This window comes from Brachionichthys hirsutus, chromosome 11, assembly GCF_040956055.1.
Source record: "Brachionichthys hirsutus isolate HB-005 chromosome 11, CSIRO-AGI_Bhir_v1, whole genome shotgun sequence".
Classification (NCBI taxonomy): domain Eukaryota; kingdom Metazoa; phylum Chordata; class Actinopteri; order Lophiiformes; family Brachionichthyidae; genus Brachionichthys; species Brachionichthys hirsutus.
Genome location: NC_090907.1, coordinates 3,066,422 through 3,094,337, shown reverse-complemented (window position 1 = coordinate 3,094,337; position 27,916 = coordinate 3,066,422). Strand labels below are relative to the sequence as shown.

At 43.6% G+C, this 27,916-nt stretch overlaps 4 protein-coding genes across 4 annotated transcripts; 1 reads left to right on the top strand and 3 right to left on the bottom strand.

Annotated features, from left to right (window-relative positions):
* Positions 1-2,525: 2,525 nt before the first annotated feature.
* Positions 2,526-4,736, bottom strand: LOC137901271 (homeobox protein otx5-like). Its single transcript, XM_068745286.1, has 3 exons — positions 4,637-4,736; positions 3,318-3,469; positions 2,526-3,164 (listed from the first exon to the last, which is right to left on the bottom strand). The coding sequence occupies exons 1-3, from the start codon at positions 4,734-4,736 to the stop codon at positions 2,526-2,528; spliced, it is 891 nt and encodes a 296-aa protein (XP_068601387.1).
* A 9,739-nt stretch (positions 4,737-14,475) lies between these two features.
* Positions 14,476-17,408, bottom strand: psma6l (proteasome 20S subunit alpha 6, like). The gene is made up of 7 exons (XM_068745316.1): positions 17,333-17,408; positions 16,490-16,584; positions 15,988-16,069; positions 15,728-15,883; positions 15,077-15,255; positions 14,800-14,894; positions 14,476-14,533 (listed from the first exon to the last, which is right to left on the bottom strand). Exons 1-7 carry the CDS (start codon positions 17,406-17,408, stop codon positions 14,476-14,478), a joined length of 741 nt encoding a protein of 246 aa, XP_068601417.1.
* A 366-nt stretch (positions 17,409-17,774) lies between these two features.
* Positions 17,775-21,288, top strand: LOC137901674 (inositol-tetrakisphosphate 1-kinase-like). The gene is made up of 10 exons (XM_068745717.1): positions 17,775-17,857; positions 18,032-18,056; positions 18,848-18,970; positions 19,106-19,223; positions 19,309-19,410; positions 19,678-19,718; positions 19,810-19,975; positions 20,583-20,650; positions 20,870-21,032; positions 21,113-21,288. The coding sequence occupies exons 1-10, from the start codon at positions 17,775-17,777 to the stop codon at positions 21,286-21,288; spliced, it is 1,065 nt and encodes a 354-aa protein (XP_068601818.1).
* A 1,515-nt stretch (positions 21,289-22,803) lies between these two features.
* Positions 22,804-27,678, bottom strand: LOC137901671 (golgin subfamily A member 6-like protein 22). The gene is made up of 6 exons (XM_068745716.1): positions 27,633-27,678; positions 25,268-25,308; positions 25,090-25,159; positions 24,745-24,810; positions 23,662-24,593; positions 22,804-23,194 (listed from the first exon to the last, which is right to left on the bottom strand). Exons 1-6 carry the CDS (start codon positions 27,676-27,678, stop codon positions 23,126-23,128), a joined length of 1,224 nt encoding a protein of 407 aa, XP_068601817.1. The 3' UTR covers positions 22,804-23,125.
* Positions 27,679-27,916: the final 238 nt, after the last annotated feature.

Below are 27,916 nucleotides of genomic sequence, written 5' to 3'. Positions count from 1 at the left end.
AAAAAAAGATACACATCAACTCTGATTCACTTTTACTGTTCATGGTTGGTTTATAAAGATACCAAGAACAATTTAGAACCTTTTGATGATGATCCAGATCACCATGTGGACGGTGTAAATCTATATGAGGGGAACGAGCTGCTCGGCGGAGGTCTGCGCTCTCTGAGTGCTTTTCTAGTTTGTCATGTGTTTGTTTGTATTAGTGTGATTCAAGACCAAAAAGCAAGCTATCAAGCGTCTCATAAGCTAAAACCTTTCATCTAGTGCACTTCTGCAACCCGGGCGCTGACCCTGAATGCAACACAGAAACATTGCAATCCAAAATAATCTGCCCATCTCTCATACTTCAGTTTGGGGTTGGCAGGGACTGTCGGACTCGGTATTATTGTTAGTTCTAATCTGTTTTCTGTCCTCTCTGCCCCATTTCATCTCTATACCTCTCAACCTTCCGCATGGATTAGTTAGTGGAACTGATTCCCAATCTCCACTGCCCGGCGCTGCCTTTTTCTCCATTTGCAGCCACAAAGAACCACAATATGAATGGATAGCACACGTCACAGGTGTAACTCAACCTTTATCACCACTATTCCAGCATTAAACTATTTTTATTTTTTGTACAGTACTTATTATTGTTTGGTGTCCCTTTTGATTTTATTATTGATTTTATCATGTTATTCCTATGATTTTATGTTTTGCTCTTTGCACTTTGAGACTTGGCTGCCAAGTATAAAGTGTGATATAAATATATTATTATTATTATAAATGCTCAAATTCAATGACTTTCATAAACAATGAGTTTTAATGAAATAGTTTAATGTCTCAGAAAAATGATAGCTATCTAGCATGGTAGCGGTGAGATTAGTTGAGCACAGGAGACAAATTAAATAAACAAAATAATTCATGTCAGAAGATTACATTAATGCAAGAGGTAAAAGTACAGTAAGTGATTAAGAAGCATAAACAGCCTAATATCCTATTACTGCTACTTTTTATACTGGATGAACCCCTGAGTTTGGAAAACACAAAAATATAAACAGAGAAATTAAAAAGTTGGCAGTTTTCTAGACATTAAGAGAGAGAGATTCTGCTGGGAGGAGCGCCTGCATCGCTGATGATTGCATTTTCAAGTTTTCATATTTACAAAAAGAACAAGAAAGTAAAATAGCAACGTCCGTGTCCGCAGAAGACGTAACATTAATCATAGTAATAATACTTATAATAATATCAACTTTAAAAGAAATTACCACAAATTTTACTTCAACAAATTCACAATTTTTTTTAAAGAAACATAACATGGTTTACCTCTAATACAAAAAAAAAAAATAAAAAAAAAAAAATGATACATCAAACACATAAAGTGGTAGCCATCACATCTTTACAGGTTGGTGTTGAGAGAGGCACCAAAACTCTCTGTGCAAAGGGGGGGGGCTGTCCCTTCCCCTTTCTCCGGTGCGGTCTTCTCTCCTGTCAAACACTTTACTGCACCAGTTTATCAGCTAATAGTTAGAATAAAGTCATTCTCAGGTTGAAGAAGTATTTCCTCATGTAAAAGCTGCTGGATGGCGTCAGGGAAACGCTCTGGGCTGCCAGGAGCCACACTGCGGCCATTGTTACCCAAATTGTGTCTGAAAGTGATCCTATTAAATGAACAATGTATGAGCCATTCCGCTAATGAGTTCAACCATGCTCAAAGGCAACAGGTTTGTACTATAGTCACTACAGTGACCCAACGCTACCTCCTCCACACACACAGGCTGAAGAGGATCAGTGTTATCAAAGGCTACTTGGAATCGGTGTCTGTCTGCTGCGTTTTTCTAATGGTATTCATTTAGTGGCTGCTCTTGTCGAGACGGATCTCTGGTGTCAGTTTGGGTCGGTTGTTGAGTCATCGCTCTGGTGAAAAGCCGATTTATAACATAAATAGTCACAGCAGGAAGTCGAGACAAAGACTAAAGTGAAAGAAATCTACACGCGGGTTTGGGCTCTGGTCGGTTGACCTCAAGGCTGTCTTTGCAATAAACGTGAACTGTTGCGTTTCAAAAATCTAAGGCCAGAGAGACAAAGCGGCCTCGACTTCAGTTGTCTTATGCCATCGTAATGGAGTAAGTCTTCATAATCATTGACTGGGTGAATTATGTGTGTTGTTCTTCTGCATTAATTTAATGTTATAGTACAGATATTTTGCTTTTATGTTGCCATTCCTTGATTTCAAGAGCATTATCTTATTTTTAATTACCGAGCCAAACACCAACAGATCATTAACGTCCACTCATATTGTTTTATTTTAAAAACAATATTTCTGCTGATTAGTTCTTCAACTGATAAATTAAGTAATTTTGTGTGTGTGTGTGTGTGTGTGTGTGTGTGTGTGTGTATGTGTGTGTGTGTGTGTGTGTGTGTGTGTCCCAAAGTCTCTTCCTTCTCCTCTTCCTCTAAAACATGGTTTTAGTTATGGGGTTTTTCATCTGACTTTGATTTCTCCCCCCCCCCCCCCCCTTCCCTCCCCACATCCCACTTATTGTTATTTACAAGACCTGGAACTTCCAGGAGTTCTGGTCTTTGTAGTCCAGACAGTCAGTGGCATTGAAATTGAGCTTCCAGGCAGTTTGGTCTTTGTAGTCTAGACAGTCGACAGCCCCGAAGCCCAGGGAGGCCGCTGTGTAGCCCTGTGAGGAGAGTGATGCAGGGGATTGGCTGAGGGGCCCACCCATCGAGGAGGCTGTGATGGGGCTGAGGGCTCCGCCAGTGCCTGACAGCTGTGGGTGCATGGGAGATAGGTAGGAGCTACAGTCCAGGCCAGTGAAGTAGGAGGAGGAGCCTGCGTAGCTCTGACTGTAGGCCGGGGCCTGGCTGTAGGCCATGGGGTAGGCAGTGGCGCGCTGCATGCAGGGGGTGGCGGAGGCAGACAGGGGGTCTGGCAGCGGAGAGATGGAGGCCGGGCTCCAGATGGACACTGTGGCGCTCGCAGAGCTGGAGCTGGGGGTGATGGCAGTGCCTGGAGGGGGGGGTTGAGGGCTGTAGGGCCCGTTGACGTGGTTCACACTGGCTTCAGCGTTGGCCTCTCGAGTGGGCGAGGCCTTCTTTTTAGGGGGTCGTGGTTTGGACTGGCCTGTGCTCTGCTGCTGCTGCTGGCGGCACTTGGCACGGCGGTTCTTAAACCAGACCTGAAGGATGGCAAAGAGGGAGAAGGTTCAATATGAAATCAGTGCTTAGATGTCAAATGCAGCAAATGCAAATCATCTAATTTGACTTCACGTCAACATTCGGTACTCAAACATGGAGTAATAAAACTCGATGCACTGGTTTGTGCATCTTACCTGGACTCGGGACTCGGGCAGGTTGATCTTGAGGGCCACCTCCTCCCTCATGAAGATGTCAGGGTAACGGGTTTTGGCAAACAGAGCCTCCAGGATGTCCAGCTGTGCGCGTGTGAAGGTGGTGCGCTCCCGGCGCTGTTTGCGTGGGGTGTCTAAAGGAAAACCAATAACAACATGATTACTATTAGTAGTAGTAGTAGTAGTAATATTGCACTGTTAATAATGTAAAGGAAATAGTGAGCAACACAATTATTTTACTAAAAAGCCTGTGGCTGCATGTGAAGAACAACAAACATCCAAATGATAATAAATTAAAGTCTGAAATGGAACGTGATTCACCAATAGAGTGGAAATTGCACCAATTTCCAGTTTAATAAATGCCTCGCATTTACATCAGGTCCATGAATGTAGACGATTTCTGTAAAGACCTCTGAAATTCACGAATCACGCATGAGTCGATGACATTATTTTAGACCTTTCTCTTGAAATCGCAAATAATTAATCGGTTTCTATACGTTTTAAAGACACCCGCAAAATAATGTATTTTATTTTACATGGCATGTGTTATAAAATATTGGATAAAAAGCCGATACATTTCAGCTGAACGTTACATGCCGCTTCAAAAAGAACGCGCTTTAATCTGGACCGAATTAAAATGATAGACTGAACTGTTTTAATTGTGACAAAATCAAATAAACGAAGTTAAGAAACGAAAGTTATTCTGGATTTTAAAAATCAGCTATATAATTTGATTCAAACTCTAATTTGCGTCAGAGAAGGCCAAGCTAAATCACGCCTTCTGTCATCAGCGCAAATTCTTCTTCAGGTCCTGACAGATGCTTCATTTCGCCCATCGCAACAATATCAGAGATGTTCATTCATCAACCAAACATTAAAGTACAAAAAAAAAACATACAAAGAGCATCGTTTGTAGGTTACTCGATGCGAGCAACAGATTGCTGCTAAATCTGTGTGAGAACCGGCTGCGCTTCTATTCACACACATTTTTAAAATGTTTTTTTACTCTATAATCCGCTATTTATAGGTCAAGTGAACACATGTTCAGATGATGCATAACCTCGCAGTAGATTTTAAATGATTACGCATGCAGAAGGCACAGTGTATTTGTTACTACCCATTTCTGATCGCATTATTGAACACGGAAACGATCGAACATTTTTTTGCAAATTATTTTTAGTTTCTGTCTTTCCAAATAAACTTTTAATTCACATGAAATATTACTGAAACGAAAAGCTAAAAAAAATAATAATACAGGGGGGGGGGGGGGGAGCCGTGATGAGACACAGGCCGTTACTTACTGGGGTATCCAACAGCGGTGGAGTGGAGCAGATCCATGCCCGGGCCGGACAGCGTTAACCCGTTCACCGCGTAATGGGGTTGCTTAATGTAGGACATCATGCCTGCTATGCAGCCTTTAAAACACTCCCTCACTCCCTCACTCTCTCTCTCCTTCTCTCAGACCGGGGGCCGGGTCTCCGAGCTAGTCTCCAGGGGGGGGGGGGGGGGGGGGGCTCTCTCTCTCTCTCTCGCTCTCTCTCTTTCCCCTACTTGTTGATTTATTCTTGCTCCTTTATTACCTTTGCATGCTGCTCTGACTTAGTGGCATGTGGCTTCAACTACAAATGCCGGCGGTGTACCTGCGTTGATGCGTAAAAATATTTTTTGTTATCCTATAGTTGCCTACGATTAAAATTAAAACAATACTTTAAGTGAATACAGAACTTTAAAAATAAAAGTCTAAAAAATAGTCCTATATATTTAACAAGTACAAAAGCGCCGTTTGTCCCTCCAAATCGCAGCGCGCAACGACTTCGGCAGGTGGCAGACACCGAAACAAGCAGGTCCTCCGCAGGTCCCTCTGTCGTCGGATGGGTGATGAAAAATGCAGGGACCGCAGGTGGAACCGGTGCCTGCAGGAGAGGATCCGGATCTGCAGAGTGGACAAGAAGAGACTGGCTAATTAGAAGTAACTTCTTACACAAGTAGTCGCCCAGAGCCCTCCTCTCTCTCTCTCTCTCGCTCTCTCTCTCTCTCTCTCACACACACAAACACGTGCGCGCGCACACACTATTATCACGCATTCATTCTGGGCCTGGAAGACAATGATTTGATCCAATAATATATTTACATCATGGTTTGTTTCACGTTAACGCTTTCATTACAACTTTACATTTTTAACTCACATTTAATCCATCCATCCATCCTTCCTTCCTGCATCCTTCCTTCCTGCATCCTTCTTTAAACATAATTAACTTGTGATAATAATTCACGTGAGAGGGATGCAGGTCGTATTCCAGCAACTATCTTGACGTCTTTTCACGTTTACAGTCATTGAACACAATAAAATTGTCCGACCCTGCGCCGGGGTGAGATGTAGGCCAGCCAGAGAAGGGGTACACGCACGCAGGCCGGATTAAAAGCAGCACAAAGACCGGGTTGTTCTGCTATTAAATCCCCTTCTGATCCCCAACATACCCCCCCCCCCACCACCCCCTCCTATACTCATTCACAACGCTGCGGTCAATATTATATATCAGGTTCAAATCCAAAAACTTTATAGTTCACAAACACGCAGTGCACATGAACGAAATTTCGTTGCAACTGCGGCATTCTTCATAAAATAATTCATACACACGCGCGCGCGCGCATGATATTTTATTTGATTGATTGTAATAAATATTATATAGTCAATACTGTATATTTTTGATATTTTTGATATCATAAATTAAGTAATCCATGAAGTAATTTTCTACTTCTATACTAATACTACTATTAATAATCCTAATAATATAGCCCTTTGCGACATTTTCCACAGCATCATCTTTTTGTGTGTCTTTTCTTTTCCTTTCCCTTCAGACTCCGGGTGTATTTCAGAGACCGTCTCCTCCCTTGTTGTCTGGCCTGTGCCATCCTCCGCTGCGAGACAATTTCACAGTGTCCAAAGCCGATTCTCTGCATGCGCTTGTTAATTGAATCGGATTTCTTATAGTTTAAAATCCACACACACACACACACACACACACACACACACACGCAGGCACACACTGACCCATGTTACTACAGCCCAAACTAAGGGGTTTATCAGCTCTGTAAAGCCAAAGCGGAGATATAAAGACACACACAGAGCTCCAGAGAGACTTCACCGGCTTGTTTGAACGTTAAATAAAATGTCCATCTGCTGAGTTTGAGGGTCGGAGGCCTGTGTGTGTGTTTCGGATATACCTCGTGCATGCAGTGGACGCCGCACTCGCACGTCCAGGTACGCTGTTGTTGTTTGTTGTCTTTGTTTTCTTGTGGTAACGCGTGCGTTTGGAACTAATTAGCGAGCAGGGCAGATAGCAGGTCGAGCTCTGCAGGGGGGGCCCCCGCTGACAGCATGTCTCTGGACTTCCAACTGTTAGGAAGAGGAACAGAACAGGGAGAGACTGCAGCAGAGCGCGCTGCTCGTAACACTGCTGTGCACGCGTAGACTTCACGCACATTCCTCCCTCACGCTACCCCGTTACTTTTTGCTTTGTTCCCCGTCTCTTTAAGCTCTGTTTATTTAAAAATCATAAAAAAGCTGTATGTCCCAAAATAATATTCGAATAGACAAAAAAAAAATCAATGATCAAAAAAATAAATTACTCAGGATCTAAGGGGATCCTGAGTAATTTCTCCCCTGCATTTAAGGGGAGAAATAATTCATTGAAGTTAAGTCCCTGTTCATTGTAAGCCTTAGAAAAATAAAAGTCAAATTTTCCAAATTAAAACTAATAAATATACAAGATATATAAATGCTCTGAATTCCCCAAATGGCACCTCGCCACTGCATGGTGAGGTAAACATGCATTCCTATGAAGAAATATTGAAACGTTTTTGAGGTATGCGTCAAAATCCTCTCCAAGAATGAGCCTAAATCCGACCTGTAACCACAAAAAATACAATGAAAAAAAAATAGTAAAAAAGGACATTCCAGAACTTGGTGGGTAATTGATAAATTTGGTGAAAAACTCTTCCTGGGTATTTAAACTGCAGACAGAAAGCATTCCACGATCATGGTTGGTGGTTTGATTGAGAAATATTAATTAATCCATGAGAAATAATGAACTAGAATGACAGAAGAATCTATTCATTACGTTTGTACCAAAAAAGGTACAATTGAATTGCTTCTGAGCAGATGATGATGAATATTATGGATTGATTTGTTCTTTTTATTTTTTTTGGAGAGGGTTTATGAAGTTACTAACTCAATTTTACGTATTTTAAACAAGAGAACGGCTCGTATTATGGAATTCAAATTCATTCTATGTATTTTTTGTAATTTTTCCATCCTGCAAGTAACTTGGTTTAAAAAAAATTGACTTAAATGTTTTTATGGGCATATGCATAAGTACGCTCCTCCTGAGGTATAAGGACTTAAAGTTCTTTAAGAATGAGGCTGTGGATCTTTTCATTGCAAGACATGAGACGTTTTGACTTCCTTTGTGATACTGACTGCTACTTTGAACGCGCTAGGACCCAGAGTAGACACAAATTAAGGACAACCAGCACGTAAGAAGCTTAGTGCAATCTAATCTATGCGTGCACGCACACACACACATGCACACACAAACGGACTAACAAACATTTCATAAGCATCCTATTTTTTCAAACGCGTGCGTATACACGTCCCAAAGGCAAACCATTGTGTTTTCATTTAGTTTTCATTTTCTCCAACTCTTTTATTCCCCTTGTTGACCTCAACTTCCATCTCACTTTATCGGAGAGCATCACCCATATGCTCCTCTGTTTGTCTCATCCCATTTCATTATAGCAAATATGTCTGATCGTCCTTCAGTGACGTAAAACGCAAAGGATATAAATAACACTTAATGAAAGTAAAAAGGAAAAATGCTGCTCTGTTTGATCCGTGTGACATTTGTCCATTTGACTACTTAATTTGAAAAGCTCCTTTCTTAAAACTGAAGGAAAATGATGACGCTTTCTTGAACTGCATCACAAAGAGCATGTTTTTTTTTTTTTTTCTATTTTGTTTTTACAAAAAGTTGAAAATATTGAAGTTAAATTCACCCAGAATCCTCTCTGGTGAACCCGCCTGTTTGTGTAAAGATGATACTGTGGAGATGCTAACTGTAACCCAAAACTCACTTCCCAAAAGGCCCCAAAACTCACTAACACACACACACAAATTACAAACCACGTGCTTTTCCAACTGTTACGCACCTCTGAAATCATATTGTTCAATACTGTACTTTTGTCGTGTGCACTGTGTGTGTGTGTGTGTGTGTGTGTGTGTGTGTGTGTGTGTGTGTGTGTGTGACAGTTACACACTAACGCGTACACACACACGCACTGAGTTCAGCCGATTTATCATAATATGCTTTATCTGAAAAGTAAGTATCTTACCTCGGGATAAAGGGAGGAAAGAGGGGTTTGTGGCCAGATTGACAGTGGAAGGGTGGATAGAGAGAACCGAGCGCTCGCTGCACAGGGACGGAGAGCAGGACCTCCCGCCCTAGCTGGGAGCTGATCGATCGCTATATTGATAAGGTAACGGAGTATTACGGGATAGGAACGACCGGCACTGAAGAGGCAAAGCTGGTGTGTTTGTGTGTGCGTCTGATGGAGAGGAACACTGGGTGGGTGACTGACAGGAGGAAGGTGCATGTGTGATGCTTACTGGGAATCAGAATTGTTACTGGTGGAAAACTGGGAGGAAAGTTACAGATGGGATGGAGTGGAAGCAAGGGAGAGGAGAGGAGTGCGACGTTAAAACATGCAGGGCAGAAATAAGTGGAAGAAGGGAGAGAAAGAGAGAGAAACAGATGGGGAAGGGGGGTAAGGGAGGGGCATCGGGAGACCTAGTTGTGTTTGCGGAGCCTCGCCCTGCGATGTGAATTTGTGTGTTTAAATTTAATGAAGCTATATTGTTATCATTTTACAATTGAGTTTGATTTGATGTTTAATATCTATAAAATATGCATACAGTTGTGTGTGTGTGTGTGTGTGTGTGTGTGTGTGTGTATTAACTCCTCATTAATGTGATGTGAGGATTACTGCGTGAGTTTGAGCCAGTGTGTGTGTCTCTGCGTCTACAGTGTTTCCGTCTACAGTCACACACTTCAGTTGTCATATGTAAACTGGTATTCCAATATGACGATGCGTGATTCCTATACTACATTATTTATTCATTCATGTCTTAATCTGAATTTACACAATTCCGCCTCTGACTGAGGAGAAGATGATTTTTCAAAGGCATAGGCGCTCCTCTATAGATTATACGTGACATGTTATAATCAGAATAGAGCGGTTGAACTTTGAAAGGGTGGATGAAAGATTTATGTTTTATGTTCTTGAACATTGTGAGAGAGGATCTATTAACATGGTTCTCACATCTTAGAGACAATTCAGGGATATTCATGAAATTAATGGACATATTTACATTTCTGACATCGATGTATTTGTGCAATTTGGTGTGGATCAAATTAAATCTGCACTTTAAATGTGAAATTTTTAACATCATTTCAAAGCATGGCATGATGATGGTCATGTGACTTCATCCCATAAGGTGCCCCCCAACCAGAGTTCATCTGTAAATAGTCTGGCCAACATCTTGATCAATTTCACAGACAGTCGGCCCCCCGCTGCCTGAATGTGTGTCCCGATGTCCTCCGAGAGGAGACGGAGCGCTAATCCGCGGCACGCAGCAGCAGGTGGGGTGTGTTCGCTGCCATCATTCAACCCCGTCTTTGACCACTGTCTGGGGGATTTAGTGAGCTAACACCTGTTCGTGCCCTCATACTCATACACTCGTAATAAAATAAGATGAGCAATTCCAGTTGTATTCACACGACTTGATTATTCTCCAACAGACGCAATGCTATATTCTAATACCTGCAAAATATATACATTCTAATACAAATGCGTCAATGCTTGCACCAATTTGATTGGTAGATAAATGATGTATGATTGAGTTTAGTAGGAGATCATCTTTGTCCAGACAAAACACCTCAGAGAAAAATCAACCAAAAGGCCTTATTATGTATTAATGAAATAAAAATGATTGCGTCTGTGTAGTTAAAAAACAGTTTAAAAAGTTTTGGGTGATAATCAGACAAGGCAACAAAGTTTATATTACATTTGTGTGTGTGTGTGTGTGTGTGTAACCTCCATCTGGGCATGTGGGCTGGTGGGTTGGTGGGTTGGTGGGACAATTGGGTGGTGGGTTTGAGTCGGTGTATACTGGTACAGTAGCTTTTGCACCCTCACCCCCCCAGCCACCCAGCAGCACCCCCTGCACCCCCACCGCCCCATATGGCAGCAGACAGCAGTAGTAATCATGGAAGTGGAGCAACAGGCCCTGAGCCTCACTAATCCTCTGCCACACTCCGACACGTGCCACACTGATGCATATACCCGTCCGAGCCACACAAACACAGACACCATGCGCACACACACACACACACACACACACACACACACACACAAGGCCCGACGCTAGCTGCATCTGTGACAGAATGGAACAAAGTAGAAATGCCAGGTGGACTCTGTGGTACCCGAACCAACGCAGGATGAACTCACAGTTAATAGCACCATCGAACACACACGTGATTCACTCCGTAAATGGCACGAGTTCGTTTTAAATCGCACGGGATTTTAAATGCAGTAGTTTGCTTTTATAACACGGACAGGCCAATACACAACACCCTGGTAGAAAACAACAAAGAAGCACCTTGCACACACAAAATCACATGCACTCGCAAACACGCACACACACTGCAACACGTATACACACACAAACACACAAAACCTTTTAAATGTGACGCAGAAGGAGACGGGGCTACAATGGTTCTCTTATTGTTAATTGGCTGTTTAATCCCGAGGAATGCGTCTGATTAGTCCCCACCGGTGGATCAGCATCTTGCTCAACACTCTCCTTCACAATGGACAGGCTGTCACCGAGAGCTAGGAGCAGGCCCACACATTGGTGCACAGTGCACGCACACCAACGCACACTAAAAGGACAAAGGTGTTCACATAGACACACACACAGAAACTCACAATTAAGTATCCATATGTGCATACTCGGGCCTCACCGAGTGACCATACATCATTGCTTTGTACATCTCTAGTAGGGCCAGTGGGCGACATAGTCGTGCAGTTAGCGCTGTCGCCTAACAGTACGAAGGTTCTCCGTTTTAATCCACTCTGGGGTTCTCTCTGTATGTTCTCTTTGTGTCCTGCATTAGTTCTGGTGCTCCTGATTCATCCCACAATCATGTCATCTCAAAATGACACTTCGTATTGGTGAACTGCCAGTAGATGCGAATGGGTGTCAGCCTTGTGATGAACTGTTGTGCCATCTGGGCCGACTCTTTTGACCAGTGTCAGCTGATGTAGGCCTCATGCCCCAGCGACCCTGCAAAGGACATGCTGTTTGAGGAAAATATGGACAGACACAAGGAGCTAGCCAACCAAAAACCACACACACATTCACGCCGCCTATTTGATTGTGATCACGAATGAACACGCACACAGCATTTTCTTTTCTTTGTCAGTTATGTATGTGATTAGCATTAGCTAAAAGGATAAATTCATCATCTCTACAATGTAAGCATCTCTTTAAAGGCACACTTTTCTTTTCACCAGTACATAAAAATGTGTGTGAATTGGTTTTCTGCTGTTAAAGGAGCCCACTGAAAGTTGCACCATGACATATATTCTGGTGTGATGGGGCCCTGTTTGTTTTGTGTCAGGTTCATGTTGGTGGTCAGTGCATGATGCGGTTTTCTGCATGCTTACACAGAGTCTTCTGCACGGCTGTAAATTTCATTTTATCTGAGGAATTCAGTTCTGTTGGTAAAGTACAGAAAGGAAATACACAATAAACAGAAGGAGGATTGGAACGGCAGACTTGGTACAGGTAGATGGGTAAGGTCAGAGGTGAAAAGCGTCTACATGTGTGTCCCTGTGTGTGTGCGTTTTGTAGGAGGTCCAGGCTGGCTGCATCACTGTTGCTGGTAAATCCAGCTTAGTGTGTCTAAAACAGGACTACGAAATCTGCCGCAGGGCCCCTAATGCAAGGGCCGCTGTCACCCTCAATAACTCACACACACCTAATCCCCACGCCGTGACCCAACACACACACGGCCTGGCTACCCAATGCACCAGGTCCATTCAACAAGGCAGGGAGACCCAGTACCAGGAGGCACCAGCCACAGGGTCAGCATTTCAAATCAGGGTAGAGAAGAAGGGGGTTCATGGTGGGGAGGAGAGAAAATCTGATGTAGAGGGGGCAGGAGTAGGACTTGGAGCGAGAAGGAGGTGAACAACTGGAGGTAATATTCTAGATAGGAACAGGCGTAGGAGAGGAAACAGGGAAGGATAAGGTGGCGGAGGTAGTGGAAGGTTGCTATTTTGGGAGGGATAGAAGATTTGGGAAAAGAGAAGAGGTATGAATGGAGGGGTGAGGTAGGATGTAAGTGGTGTGAGGTGAGGAAGGAGGAAGTTACAGTTGTGGTTCATTGAATTCAGCTGTTATCCCCAACAAAAGAATATAATTTACAAAAAAAATCATGTTTTCTTGCACTGATGCAACCTGGATGAATGTTGGTTCTAACATGGATCTTCTTTTTGTCTTCTCCTACCTAGGCTATCATGTGCTTGCAACCCCCAGACACGAGGATGAAGAAACATCAGACACACAAACATGAAAGACATTTCCAGCCTTGAGTCTCAGCCTTCTGATAAATCTAAATAATATTAGATTTAGAATTGTCATTATAGAAGAAATGCTCCTGTCTGTAAGATCAAGTTTAGTTGTGAGGCCTCTGATTGGTGTGTGTAGCTATAAGAAGACTGGCAGGATTATCTGCAGCTCCCTTTGAACATCATTAATACAAGGACTGACTCCAAACAAAGTGATGATTCACTGTTTAATGATCCTTGGTCCAAATGAGCTTGTCAGTTTTTTAAAGTTTCTCTCCAACGTATTACGTTTGCAAATTTTTGATCAGTCTGGTGTTGGTCACCTCAAACTACAAAATGACAACATGCATCACTCATGTGACGAGGTCAACAGCTATTCAGTATAAGTAGGCTCGTGTAACGCTCAGACTGAGTTTCATCACAGTTCCCCAGGTAACCATTACTCCCATTATAGAAAGGGTGGTATTTTGTCATGTGACATACACAGATGGCTTCGTTTATTGGTAATAAAGTCGATTTTTGATCGCCGGTCTATCCTGTAAAAGCATTCAAACTGTAAACACACATTTTCCTTTAATGTTACCATCATATTTTCAATAAAGTTAAAAACAGCATTGTTTTCATGCTGATGGGTAATGTGTGTGGGTCTATTATTTATTCTAAATTCCAGCACCTGAATAGGACATTTTTGTGTATCTTCAAACTTGTGACGGACACACAGAGACACGCATAATATGTCCTAATTACGTACGAGACTCAAAATAAGTCTCTCCAAATAGAAGCGTGGACAGAGAAACTCTAGATTCTGTTATGAAAGACTTCTCAAGAGGCAGGTGCAACATTGCCATCCTGTGGTCGAATGGAGACATTCAGGATGACCTGCAGCACAGTGGATAGCAGTGGCGTCGTTAGGCCTATTTTAGGGGGGCTTCACCCCTCAACACACTGGCGCACAACCGACTACTTTTATTACCTCCACCAAGGAGGTTATGTTTTTGACGGTGTTTGTCTGTTCATCTGTCTGTTAGCAGGATTACGGAAAATTTGCTGTATGGATCTTGATGAATACAAATCTGAAGATGTGCCTTGCTCTAACTTAGATCCCATAAATGTTTGAGAGCGATCTGGATGCCCGTCTGGATACGAAAGAAAATCTGGATTTTCCCATTGACTTATAATGGAGGCTTTAGGGTTAACTCTGATTCACTTTTACTTATCATGGTTGTTGTTTAAAGATACCAAGAACAATTTATAGAAATTTTGATGATGATCCAGATCACCATGTGGTTGGTGTGACCCCAATTACGAGGGGAATGAGCTGCTTGGCGGAGGACTGCGCTATCTGAGTGCTTTTGTACTCTTCAAGCTGTTGTCAGTGGTGTTGATGAAATAAGACTACACTGAAAATAAAATGTTGAATTAAGGTCTTAGATTTGTGAAGAACGTTTCACTCTCGTTCTGCTATGGCACCGAGGTGGGCTTCAACCTCTTCCTCCGTTAGAGTCCTGCAGAAGGAAGACAGGAGGGAGCGATGGACCAGACAAACAAAAAAAGTCACCTGTTAGACAGATAATATGACAAAAAAATTAAATATTGAATTAAAATGTACTTTGTCGACTCGATAAAACCTAAATTAAAATATATAAAAAAAACACAATGCAGTAAAATAACTCAGTGTTTTTATCATGAAAAAACCTCCATTGATATTAGATTAAACTGATCACACAATTCTTTACGACAAGAAAGACAAACAAAAATAGAGTGACGTTACCTGAATTCAGGGTTTTCTTTACTGACGACACCGACCTCCAGGTCACTGGCCTTGAAGTCCATGTTCAGGGCCGAGGACAGACAGGAAACGGCCAACTGGAAAGAGAAATCATGATGCGATTGCTAATTGGCCTTTCCGTGTCAGTTGCGTGATGTTTATTTTGAAATGTGCACTCTTATTTTGTAGTGCAAGGCTACAACGCTGGAGTCTGAAGAGCAATCTACGGGCAGTATGGCATCGGTGCTCTGCATCAGCCGGCGTACAAAGTTCCCTCTACCTGTACCGCCTCGTCTTTGGACAGCTCAGGCTTTTTCTTCAGTTTGTTCTCCAGGTAGCTCGTAGCCTCTGTCTGCTTGGCCCCGACTGCAGTGGCCCTGAAGCCGCAGTAGTAGCCGCCTGGGTCACATTTATAGAGGGCCGGGCCCTGCTGGGGGTCCACAGCCACCATGATCATACCTGCAGGTAGAGGAAGAGGAGGGAAGGCGAGAGGGAGGAAGAAAGACAGAAACATTATGAGGAGGATCTGTGTATTTTAGCCAGTAGCAATTCAAACCAGAAACCTGAAAGAGGTGTCAGGTTTGAACGTCAGGGTTTAGATTAAGTGTTTTTTATACACCTTTTCCCCTTTTCCTTATTGTAGGCTCCCCATTATTTTAAATATTCTCAGTTTCTTCATGTTTTGTGGGTGTTTATTCTGTTTGTTTGTTTGTTGTTGCATTTTTGTATGTATGGGTTGGTGGGTGAAGAGCATGAATTAAGTTTTTAAGAATTGTTTTTAACTACAATGGAAGAAGTAGAATAATATATTGTACTCGTAAAACTGAAAGGATATTTTATCTGTATTGTACATGTCTGACTGCGCAAAGTTGCTCTTTCAAAAAAAAAAAAAGATGAACGCCAGGGAGTAGAAATCAAGATCGCCACTCACAGCAGCCGAGGGGCCTCATTTCTGCATTTTGTGTGTAGACCTGGGAGATGTCAGCCAACCTGTGACACAATATATCAGCCGTGATGTCGTAACCAAACTTGTATTTCCATTCTCCTGCTTCCACTCGTGCCCGGTGAACCTGGGAACGACTGTCAGCTGTGTGTAACAAAAAGGGAACAGTGTATTTATAACAATATCAATACAGTAAACCAGCAGGTAGATGAACAAGGTGTGGGTGTGTGTGTGAACTAAATATATACCACTGTGTCCAGTCATCACACAGCCAATGCGAGGGGTTAGTTTGAACATGTTGGTCACAGTGGAAGCGTCCAGCAGCTTGTCCTGCAGTCAGGAAAAGAGACCAAGTTAAGATGAAAGCATTATGTACTGGGGCATGTCAAATTCTGTCCTGGAACGTATCTGCATATCGTGTCTCTCGATATGAACTCGTTGGAGTATAACCATTTGCCATTGTTGTTTAATCTGTGCTATCCATCGGGCTTATTACACCGATTGCTCTCTGACTGAGATCATCTCACAATGAAATTGAAGGATGCTGAACAGACGAAACAAGAGATTCCGCCTCCCTCTCGCTGTAATAAAAGCGTTTCACAGTGGAAGCCGTCTGAGGCTTGATAATGAGTACGGGCAAGTTTACAGCAGCGTCTCCTTACATATAACATGCAAGTAAGCAAGAAGTTGGAGTCATGACTCTGTCGAGGCTTCACTATTTTACTGTGTGTGTGTGTGTGCGTCTCTTACAGGTATTTTCTTTTGCGTGACCACCACAACACTGTCTGTCCCCCTGACGCCCACAGACGTCAGTCCACTCTGGGAGATGGCTTTGAAAGCATATTCTGCATGAAGGCACATGCAAAACACAGACACACACAGGGATCATTCGTTGTCCTGTCCATGAGCGGAGAACTGTCACTCCGTCACAAACAAACATGCCCGTTACTATGGCGATCAATCTGTGGAGCAAAGCACTCCGCTGAATAACCACATGTGCATGTGCAGAAGCTATCCTCAAGGTTATTTCATGCTGAATCCACGCGATGGATCGTCTCTTAATAAATAAATAAATCTATTAAATTCACGAGACCTTGTTTATTTATTTATCTTTAAAATCTGCCTCCTTGTTTTCTTTTTGCCTGTAGCAATTATCACCATTTGCAGATTGGAAGTTAGAGCGCCAAAGGAAGATATTTATAATTATTTTTTACAATCCTCTGTGTCAACATTTGTTATGGATTTCTTTTTTGTTTGCAATAAAAAGGCAATATTATTAAATACAAAAAAATAATCTTGAATTTACTCATTTGAATATTTCCATCTATACAAAATATTACTCTCAATTTACTGACAGCATACATTTACAACAACCTTTCTAAACTGAATTATTACATATTTCATACACGACAAGATGTTCAAGTTTAAAAAGCAGTTATCGTGTAACATCCAATGGCGCGCTCTGATTGGCTAATCTATATAGTTATGGATTATTTTGTGTCAGATAGCTATAAAGTTTAAATGTTAGCAGAATTATCTTGTAGGTTAATCATCAAAGGTTCCTGGACTGAAACCCCGGACGGTGTCTCTTACCGACTTGATAGAGGCGGCCCTCCGGTGAGAAGATGGTGATGTGTCGGTCGAAACCTGCGTTGGAGCCGCGCGACATCTCTGCCCCCGTGACGTGACCCCCCCAGGTGAGCGTCGCAGCACCTGTACCTGGATGAAGAGTTCTTTTCTGTGCCACTGATAGCAGGAAAATGCAGCTGAGAGATTTTGTACTTTCTCTTTCAGTCTGATTTCAGTGAGCCTCATTATTGGATGGAATAAATACATAAGTCGAGTGTGTGCGTGTGTGTGTGTGTGTGTGTGTGTGTGTGTGTGTGCGTGTGTGTGCGCGCGCGTGTGTGTGTGTGTTTTAGGTTTGTTCTCTAACTGGCCCTCCCCTCTCACCTGTTGCAGGCTTGCGTAAATCCTGACGTGGAGGGATGAAGGCAGAGACGGCTCTTCTGCTGGAAGCCCCGCACGCAGCGCAATGTCCGGCCGCAGGGTCGGCTTCTGCCTCAGCGACAAGAAGCGCAGGAGGATGAATCTGGATGCTTTCATGGAGTTTTGTGCGTAAGTTGCTTTCTTTTTTCTTTTTTACTTCGTGTAGAGCTCATGGTTGGAATTTGTGTCCAACTTTTAACAACAGAGGTGACGCTCCTTTAATCTAAGTGTGCAAATCTTTATTAGCAACAATGAAAAATGCGAGGAGCTGAGTCCCGTTGTCTGTGTGACTTTTCCCTGCAGAAACTATGGAGTGGAAGTAGTGGAGGTGAGAGTTTTCTTCTAGCTTTATTGTGCACATAATGATTGTTGCATATTTGTCTCGATGCAGACACGCCTTAACACACACACACATAGCATGTGTTATATTTTTATTTTAAGTGTTAAGCAGTGTGATTGATGTAAAAATAGTTTCCTCGCGGATGCGTACGTACATGTCATGTACAGATGTCCACAACTTCAGTGATCCATGTCAGAGCCACCTGCAGCCCCGGGAGGAACAATATCTGCACGGTGGCAATAGTTAGAACATTTCAGTGCGTGTTAATGTTTGCACAGTGACGCAGGTCGAAAGAAGTAGGTGCAACTTGGGAAACATTGTCAGTTGCAATAAATAAATGAGAAAAGGTGCATATAGCCTCAATCACCTACGTTTCATACCGTCCTTTGTGCACAGCAGCGAACAGTTGTCATGGTGAGGTTTCCTCGTCTGTAAAAAGTTCTACGAATTTCTTTTAAATCACATAAACCGATGAAAAGTTAACAAATATTAAAGGACTCCATACAACTCCCAGTCAAAAATCTACTGAAGCTCCAACCTCCCAGATTGATTTATAAAACACATTCACACGCTGCTTGAGCTGAAATCTGTAGCCTTTATTGCTAAAGGTTTTAGCACGCAGCTTTTCTGAGCTCTGAGCACAGACTTGGTTACCGCCGCACGAAGAAAGTGTCTTTAAACTAGTTTCCATGTTTCTGCCGTTCTTAATTATAAAGCCACAACACCGTTTAGTTATTAAGCTCCTTATCTGTGGACATTATTGGCTTTTCCTCTGCCAGATTGACCTCGCTCAGCCGCTGGCACCGCAGGGTCCTTTTGATCTAATTGTTCACAAGCTGTCTGATGTCATCGTGGAGGCGGAGCATGACAGCCAGTCGCAACAGCTCCTCGCCAACTTCGAGGTAGGGCTCTGATCTTAGCAACGGTTTCCTTTGCTGTTGCCTGGCCCGGACGGATGAGTCATGAATCGATAACTGACAGACCAAAGAGGAAGGACAGAGTCTCTCCTGATGGTTCCTTCTTTCTACACTTTGCAGAGCTTCGTGTCAGCTCATCCTCACACGGTTCTTCTGGACCCGCTCCCTGCAATGGCTCGGCTCCTCGACCGATTCGCCTCCTACCGGATCATGACCAAGCTGCACAATTCGCTCCGAGGTGAACTTCGTCTCAACGGTCCAGACTGTAGTTCGCTGTCGTCGCGTTTAGATATTACACCTGCTTCTCCTGCTGCGCCCAACAGACTGCCGCGTCTGCGCCCCCCCTTACCTGGAGGTCCACGGCGCCGGTGACCTGCCTTCCGTTCAACAGTCCGTGATGACCCAGGGCCTCGGCTTTCCTCTCAGTCAGTCCAACAGCGTGCTTTCAGTTCCTAACTCTGGATTCTAAAACAAAAATCATCTCTCGGCCACTCTCTCCATCCAGAGACTAGACGCAGCCTTCGCCTCATGACCTGTAAACACTTGCTAAGAACAATCTCATCCAGCCTTTACGGGTTGTCTCCTCATTCATTTAATCTGGAACAAAAATGTGATTTTTATTAAGTTGAATTACTTTAATGAAGTGTGACAGAGCTCACAATCATTTCTTCTTTTTTCTCTGTCGACTCCAGTTTGTAAAACCAGAGTGGCCCACGGCTCACTCTCCCATGAGGTGAGTGGCCGGCTGAGACTTGTGCATGTTGCTGTTTATGTTGCTGCCTCAGCGTTTTTATTTCTTATTCTCTCACCTGCTATCTGTGCAGATGTCTCTGATCTTCAGTGCAGGGAGTCTGGCTGCCATCCGTCCTCCCTGTGTGCTTCAGAGCTTCGTCAACCACGGAGCCGTTCTGCACAAGGTGTTTGTGGTCGGGGACAGATACTTCTGCGTAGAGAGACCCTCGCTCAAGAACTTCCCCCCCGGTCCCTGTGGTCAGAGTCGCGCCGGATCAGCGGAAATAAGAGATTTGCTCTTTCACTTCTTTCTCCTCTTCAGCCTTCTCTTTCCTTCCTTCTACTGTTATCCTTTCATTTTCTGCCCGTTACAACTCGTCTTTTCTCCCTTGATGTCCCATTCATCCGTCCCTTTGTGCTTTTTTTCTTGCTGTGCTCATTAAATCTTTGACTACTTTCAGCCTTGCTATTTTCTTTTCCCTTTCATCCCCCCCCCCCCCCCCCCCCCCCCCCCGTCTTCTCTTCTGCTGTTATTTAATTTTCCTACCCTCGTGTTTCTTCCCTTTTCTGTCTTCTTCCTTTCCTTCATGTATTTTATATTATTGTGCTTCCCATTCTTTTCCCCTTTGTCTTAACTTTCTCGTCTCTGTGATGTACATATATTTATTTCCTTTATTTTGCTCATTCTTCACTTCCCCCTTTCAGCATTGTCCCTGAACTTTCCTTGCCTTTTCTGCGTTGCCTTTTCAGTTGTGTTGTTTTGAGTTGTGTGTGTGTATGTGTGTGTGTGTGTGTGTGTGTGTGTGTGTGTGTGTGTGTGTGTGTGTGGTACTTTGCACTAATTGTGATTTCTCTCTGACACCAGAAAGGAAAACTATTTTCTTTAACAGCCATCAGGTGTCCAAGCCAGAGTCTAGCTCTGATCTCACAGCAGTAAGCAACATTAAGTGGCATCAGATTAACACACCAATACCATGTACTATTGAATGTTTCACATTTAGAAGCTTCAGAATATGATTATTTTGAGAATAAATCAGGGATTAAAACAAAAATACTGTGATACTACATTGTATGTTTTATGTTATGTATGGTAAATATTTAAATCTAAGGAACCTGATTGATTTGAAATCCTCCCTTTTCCTGCTGTCCAAGCTGGATGAGCAGCTCCTCCCAGTGCCTCCTCCCAGCTCCGACGCCGTGGCCGCCCTGGTCAGAGAGCTCCGCCAGCAGCTCGGGATGGCCCTGTTTGGCGTGGATGTCATCATTAACATTCACACTCACACCCTGACCGTCATTGACATCAATATCTTCCCAGGTACCGCAGCTTTTACAGATGCATTAGCTGACAGAGACACACCCACGGTGATTTTTCTGATTAGAGTTTCACTCTGCCAGGCTACGAGGGGGTGCCCCAGTTTTTCTCTTCTCTGCTCAGCCACATTGAGTCAGTGTTGGACACGCAGACCCCCGCCGGCCTCCGGGCTGCAGGCTCTCAGGAGTCGGAGGTGATCACACTGCTGCATCCAATGTTCTATGAGACACGTTCAGAATGGATTATCTTTGCTTTCTAGGATTTAAAAAACAAAAGAGTCACTGATAGTTCATTATTTTACTGGGGTCAAACTCTGTTTTCAATACTTCAGTTATTTATTCATAATGATCATGACATCATACAAATGATACCAATAGCTGTGTGCTGTCTAGTAAACAAACAACACAATGGTTTAATACACTTTCTGTTTATTGATTGACAGGTAGCATCGAAGAAGATACAGCAGGCACAAAATACAGCACTCTGATTGGACAGTAATATAACAAATTATGTTTTTGTGAGGTTTTTTTTTTTTAATCCCTGTTTGAAATGACCTCTGTTCCCTTTTGCCACCCCAAACAGATGTTTAAACTTCTTGCTGGCTTGTCAGATTGTGGAAATATTCTGCACTTCTATAGAAAAAGGAAACTACAGTACAATATTTTTTGCATGTATTCTTACACACACAAAAAACACCTCATCTTTGGATTGGACAGTCATCAGCTCATCAGTTTATACTGATCATGTTTGTTACCATTATGTGTTTACACATGTCAAACAGTTGCTTTGCCTGTAATCAAATACATAAAATGTATTGTACATTTTAGCCATGTAGAAAAAGAGATTATATCTGCTATACGAGTTACATATGAAGCGTTTTGAATACATTAAATGTTTAATTGGTTGACTGATTATTGCGTTCACGTGTGCTGTAGTCTATATTGTGTTATTGCAGTAAATGGGCCTCCAAACCGTATTGATCCTGCACCATTCGCAATTCTACACAAAGTCCTCTAGGGGGTGCTGTCGCTTAATGTTTCCTATGACCTTGGCGTACTACAGACCTTGATATTTTATATTTACACCAGTGACATGACGGCCATAAAAATAGTAATACAACACTACTGAGCATTCATTTATGTAATTGTTTACGAAAACACGGCAAAATGGCTTTTAGGGTCTCCCTCTTCCCTCGGCTCCTCCTCCTTGGCTTGTTATTAAGATAAGAGTGCAAAGCTGGCTGAGAACCAGAAGTGACCATTTTAGACCTTGTAATCTCCAAGTACATGATCGCCACACACCCAACCCAGATGAAACGCCTGACGCACGTTGTGGGATTCCAGGACTTACTAACTTCCTTTGTGTGTTGAGTTCGTGTCACCTGGTTCGTCACAAACAGTCTGGATTTAACAGTGCATGAGCCAAATTAAACTCCACCCTGGTCTCTACTTTATCACCGAAGAAAGAAAGAGGAGACTATCAATGACTACTTTTCTGCAGAAATATCAGCAATGCATATCGTTAACAGTCAGATCAGCAGCAACAGCTTGCACAAAGTGATCAATTATTGCACAAAATATATATTGAAATGCACAGATTACTACCAAGAATGCACCATTGTGGTTTTTACCCTCAGAACAGAAGCGCTGCTTAGCCTTCAGATATGAAACATCCTGGTGTTGATGCGATTGGCAATCTGCAGTCAAAGACGCGACTACAAAGTGCAGAATGATTTGCATCCATCACCGTTATAGGAACTAAAGTGAAATCGCTGATTTAGCCTACGAACAGCATTTTACATCGGTAGAAATGGAAACGAAGATTTTCAGATTGTCACTCTGCATCTAGAGTGCATTGGATGCACTGAGGAAACTGCGGTGGCCTTTTTCCCAGACAAGCTAAAAGCAGGAAACAAACAACAGTACGTACAGTTTCTACTCATGTCCAGTTACAGATTCGCGTCTGAAGACTTTTCTACGCTGTGGGATTTTGAAGGCTGTTAAATTGGAAAACGTGTGAACTGAATTGCGTGGCCGTGTAGCAACAAAAGGGGTGTGTCAGTCTGCTCTGTGTGTGTGTGTTTGTGTTTGTGTCTCTCATCCTTTACGGAGCTCCCGCAGCTCGGCTGCAACTTTGCGCAGCTCTGCTTCAATCTCCAGCAGCTCCTGTGAACAGAAACATCAGAATATTAAAAAAAAGAAGAAGACGGGTTGACATCTGCTGATTCAGTTTGAGCAAGGGGTGCAATTTACAAGAAATGTTGGGAACAGGTGATTAAATTTTGATGATGAAGAAGAGATTCTGGATTCTTGATCACTTTCAAATTTTTGTTAACATTATAGGAAATGGAGCTTAAATTTTTTTTAATATTATCTGGTGGCTTTTTCCAAAAAATGGGGGCACACTTGTGTTTCGGCCTACTGTACATTTAATATTGTGTGTGTTTAGTAAATAACTTCTAAACTAATAGTGATATCAATGTGAATCAAATTGCTAAAGTTATGCTTTCTTCCATCCATCCATCCATTTTCTTCCGCTTTTCCGCTGTATGGATCGCGGGAGTTGCCGGAGCCGATCCCGGCTTGCTATAGCCGAGAGGCGGGAACACCTCGGACGGTCAAGACTTACTTACCTCCCCTTCAGCATCCTCGTCCTCATTGTCTTCCTCATCCTCACCCTGCCCCTCCTCATGCTCTCCAACAAATTCATCCTGATCGTCCTCCTCCTCTTCTTCCTCATCTTTGTACCTCTCTCGCTCAAACTGCCGCGTGGCTTCATCGCTCGCTTTTTCCATCACTCTTTTCTGCGGCATCTTCTTCACCTCTTCCTCCTCCCCCATTTCCCCGTCTTCCGTCTCTGCTTTTGCATTGGGCTCATTTTCTTCATCAGCCTCTTTCTTTCCAATCTTCTCCTCTTCCTCTGTCGTTTCATCTAGACCGCCCTGCACCTCCTGCTCCTCATTCTCCTGCACCCTTTTCATCTTCCTTACAAGTTCTTCCAGCTCCTCCCGTTTCTCCTTCCTCTCTCTCTCCTGCTCTGGTTTGCTCTTGCCGGCTTGCTCTTTGAGGAGCTCCTTTAGCTCCTTCTCCACTTTCTCCTTTTCCACCATCAGCTCCAACTCGTTTTTTCGCTTCTCCTCAATGCTCTTATTCTCCACGTCCTCCTCGGTTTCTGCCTTTTCCTCCACCTCCTCTTTATCCTCTGTTCCAGAGCCTTTCTGGTTTTGCCTCTCTTTCGCCGATTCATAGCGTTTCTTCTTCAGCTCTCTGAGCTCCTTGTCATTCCTCTCCTCCATCCCTTTCTTGTAGATGTCTTCAGCGAGCAGCTCCTCAAGCTCCTTGGCTCGCTCCTCTTCATTTTCACTTCCTCTCTCCTCAATGCGTGGCTCCTCCATCATCTTCTGCTTAGTGTCATCTTTCTCTTCCTCTCCTTCTTTCCCGTCCTCCGTCTCGGTCGCATCTTTTTTCTCGTTCACCTCCTTGTCTCTCTGCTCCATGTCGCTCTCATCCTTGGCCAGGTTGTATTCATATTGCTCCCTCTCCTCTTCCTGCTCCCTTTCTCTCTCTGTAACAGTCACATAAGAACGGACACTCCTCTAAAAAAAAATGAATCCTTTCAATTAATTTAATCCTAATAAAAATAAATGAAATATCAAATCAAACTCCGGATGTTGTTAAAAAATACAAAGTGTGTCGCTTATTGAATTTATCCTCACCATCAACGGCCAGCTTCTGCAGCTCCCTGAGGAAACCCTGATGCCTCTGCACTTCATCGAGCTCCTCTGCAAAACAATGAGGCGCATCTTCAAAACAAAAGTAAGCAAAAAGCAATGCCTGCACAATTCTATCTAATAAATATTCAAGATTCTATCTAATAAATATATAAATATATTCATCATCATCAATTTGCACACTTAACTCTAGTCTAGATGCAGACAACACTTTACCCAACAAGCTGCGTTTCTGTTATTCACCTAAACAAATAGTTCATTAGGCTATAAGCACTGGATAATAATGCAATAGGAGTATTGATGAGCAGATAATTAGAGGTTCAGTATCACCTGCTTGCTGTACCCCACATTCATGTCGTGGGCCATCTTCATTCAGTGTCTCCTGTATGATACATTCAACCTGGACACACACACACACAAATAAGACACAATTACAGGACATGTTTTTTGAACTATGTTCAGGTATTTCTGGATGACAGGGGGGAAGTGAAAAGCATTTGTTTCTGACCTTTGCATTGTTCAGGGGTGAGGATGCTGGTCGGCTTCCCACTGGAGCACAAAGATAGAAGAGGGAAGGGGGAGAGAAAATCAATATATTTCGCTTTTCATATATAGTTTGTTCACGTTGTTCACGGTTTTGGATCAAGCCGTTTCCTCGTGAAGATAATCGCTTGGTAAAGATTAACCCGTCTCAGAAGGCTTTAGCTGGCGTGTTGATTTACACCAGCACTAAATCGGTCGTCAATCCCCCCCCCCTGCCCACAGATCAATAGAAGCACACCAAGCAGAAACGCATACCGGTAAATATTATTATTGATCACAATCTGTGTTCAGCCTTCTCTTTATGGTCCTGTATTTGGGTGCAGTGATTAGACGATGTACTTTTCAATTTCTGATTATTTTGTCCATGAAACCTCAAATTATTGTAAAAAACCCAAACGCTGCACGCCTTGGTTTCGAACCCAGGATCCTCTAGCAGGGAGTCAAGTGCACTACCCACTACACCACCTAGATGTTACCCCATCAAACATTAGGATACATAGACAGTAGCATTGTTGACTTTAGACCAGAGGCACTGGTTTTGAATCCAGTACGACGTCACCTGTCCTGAGACACGCCCACTCCACATAACACAAAAGGAAAAAGCACAACATAGCAAAACAACAACATAGCAACACAGAACAACATAACAACACGCCGTGGTCTGAGATATCTACTTATTATTTGACAGGTACGACTTTAGTAATACCTCAAGTTTCCTCACCTATACGGTGGCGTGGTTGGTAGGGTTACCGACTCACAGCCGGAGGAACTGGGTTCGCATCCAACTGCGGGAGTGGGGGTGGAGTAGGGGCGGCAGGGTAGGCCCAGGGCCTTGCCTGGGCGGAGTGAACTGGACCACTGGTCCACTCCACTCCGCTCAGGCGTGCCCTGGACCTACCCTGTTGCCCCTGCTCCACCTCATTCCCGTAGTGGGATTCGATACCAGGGCCATTTTGCCCCCCTCCACAATGCTGCCAACTATGCCACCGTGGAGGTGAGGAAACCTGCCCTGTTATTACAAAGTATATTACAAAGTTATTACAAAGTAATTACTATGTAATAAGTTGATATTACAGAACATTGGAACACTAACTTTCTGGCCGTATGTGACCATCATTAAAGATAAAAGGGAGGCTACTCATGTTGTATGGAAAGGAAAATAAGTAAACTTTATTTTGGGTCTCTGGTATTGTTCAGGGGGCCAGGCCAAATGTGGAAATGGGCCGGATCTGGCCCGCGGGCCGTAGTTTGGGGACCCCTGCTTTAACACATGCATTCATAATCAGATGCCCTTTATATATATTTCACATTTACAACATTGATTTGATATAAATACATTCAACGACCACTTCTTAAAGCCTTTCTCATCCGACGTGGCCCAGAGGTTCTTGTCCAGTAAGGACGGTGACCCTTAAACTCCTCCAGAGGCAACGATGCAGCCTGAGACACCTGAGAGGGTTCCAATACTTTGATCTGACCTGAGACTCGGGTTCCAATACTTTGATCTGACATAGACCTGTGATCAGCCCAAAGCCAGATCAGATCAATCACACTAGCCGAAGCCCCCTCCCTGCAGACACGTGAGCCACAGTCCGGGCCCTGTAACGTTCTTCATGTCCTGGTGATGACGATGATGATGATGGTGATGAAGGTGTGTTCTTTTTTATTTGATTAGCAGCCCAGCTCTAAAAGGTTGAAATCGGAATGACGGGATTAAAGCGGGCTGGAACTGGAGGCTGCTTCGCTCGGATGATGCTTGACTTGCCTTTACGCACTGCGGGAGACAATCTGGAACCCGAACGCAGCGCACCGCTGCAGTTTACACGCATGTCTGCGGGAGGCAGCCCTACCCCCGACCCTGATTTTAAAGCATGCAGCCCTTTCTGGCGCGTTGCGCCGCGCAGTTTTGCGCACACATGCGCCGTTCCGCTCAATCCACGAGAACTGCTTCGGTGCAGAAAAAGAGTCAAAAATGTCCATCGCGACCAGGAGACATCAGGACGAGTCCCGACGGAGACAGAGACAGACTGAGGCGCAGAGACATTATGTAACCGCTTCAGCCCATTAGTCCAAAGCCCCGAGGCTTCCGTCGTAATGCAGGATGAAACGCACCTTTCTGCTCCATAACGCGTTATTACATTGTTATAACGGCTCGCCTGTTACCACAGTTAGTTTCATGTACAAAAATAACAGAATTAAAAAAGATGCGCATTTTTAAACGGCCGTGAGAGAGACGAGGTTTGTCCGCTGCCTGCTTCATTCTGTCCGCGGGAAGGAGACAAAAAAAATAAAAAAAAAAGGGCTGCGATGGGATCGGGATGGAAACTCACCTCCGACGGCAGCCCAGGCGAACAGCACGGCGGTCAGAACCCCCATCGGATCCGGGGGGGGGGGGGGGACTGGTTCCCTGCTGGAGAGAGAACCTTGAAATAGCGCGCTGGAGCTTCCGCCGTGCGCGCAGTGCGCGTCTGTCAGGTGACTGGATCAGAGCCCAAACCCGGTCAAGGTGCCGCACAGACATGTCACAGCGGAGGAACGTCTCGAATTACAGATCGATGCGTCCATCGCGTGGTGAAAATCACCTTATTACAAGGTAAAATGTAAAAAAGATCGT

Excerpts from the sequence above, each read along its gene's own strand:
- LOC137901271 (XM_068745286.1), bottom strand. The coding sequence starts at position 4,736 with ATGATGTCCTACATTAAGCAACCCCATTACGCGGTGAACGGGTTAACG. Across the intron at positions 3,470-4,636 it reads CACCGCTGTTGGATACCCCA|ACACCCCACGCAAACAGCGC; the intron begins GTAAGTAACGGC and ends GTTTTCCTTTAG. Across the intron at positions 3,165-3,317 it reads TGCCCGAGTCCCGAGTCCAG|GTCTGGTTTAAGAACCGCCG; the intron begins GTAAGATGCACA and ends GCCATCCTTCAG.
- psma6l (XM_068745316.1), bottom strand. The coding sequence starts at position 17,408 with ATGTCGCGCGGCTCCAACGCAGGTTTCGACCGACACATCACCATCTTC. Across the intron at positions 15,884-15,987 it reads TGTGATGACTGGACACAGTG|CTGACAGTCGTTCCCAGGTT; the intron begins GTATATATTTAG and ends TGTTACACACAG. Across the intron at positions 14,895-15,076 it reads CCAAAGACGAGGCGGTACAG|TTGGCCGTTTCCTGTCTGTC; the intron begins GTAGAGGGAACT and ends TTCTCTTTCCAG.
- LOC137901674 (XM_068745717.1), top strand. The coding sequence starts at position 17,775 with ATGTCCGGCCGCAGGGTCGGCTTCTGCCTCAGCGACAAGAAGCGCAGG. Across the intron at positions 19,411-19,677 it reads GGGCCTCGGCTTTCCTCTCA|TTTGTAAAACCAGAGTGGCC; the intron begins GTCAGTCCAACA and ends TGTCGACTCCAG. Across the intron at positions 19,719-19,809 it reads ACGGCTCACTCTCCCATGAG|ATGTCTCTGATCTTCAGTGC; the intron begins GTGAGTGGCCGG and ends CTATCTGTGCAG.
- LOC137901671 (XM_068745716.1), bottom strand. The coding sequence starts at position 27,678 with ATGGGGGTTCTGACCGCCGTGCTGTTCGCCTGGGCTGCCGTCGGAG. Across the intron at positions 24,811-25,089 it reads ATGTGGGGTACAGCAAGCAG|AGGAGCTCGATGAAGTGCAG; the intron begins GTGATACTGAAC and ends ATTGTTTTGCAG. Across the intron at positions 24,594-24,744 it reads GCAGAAGCTGGCCGTTGATG|AGAGAGAAAGGGAGCAGGAA; the intron begins GTGAGGATAAAT and ends TGACTGTTACAG.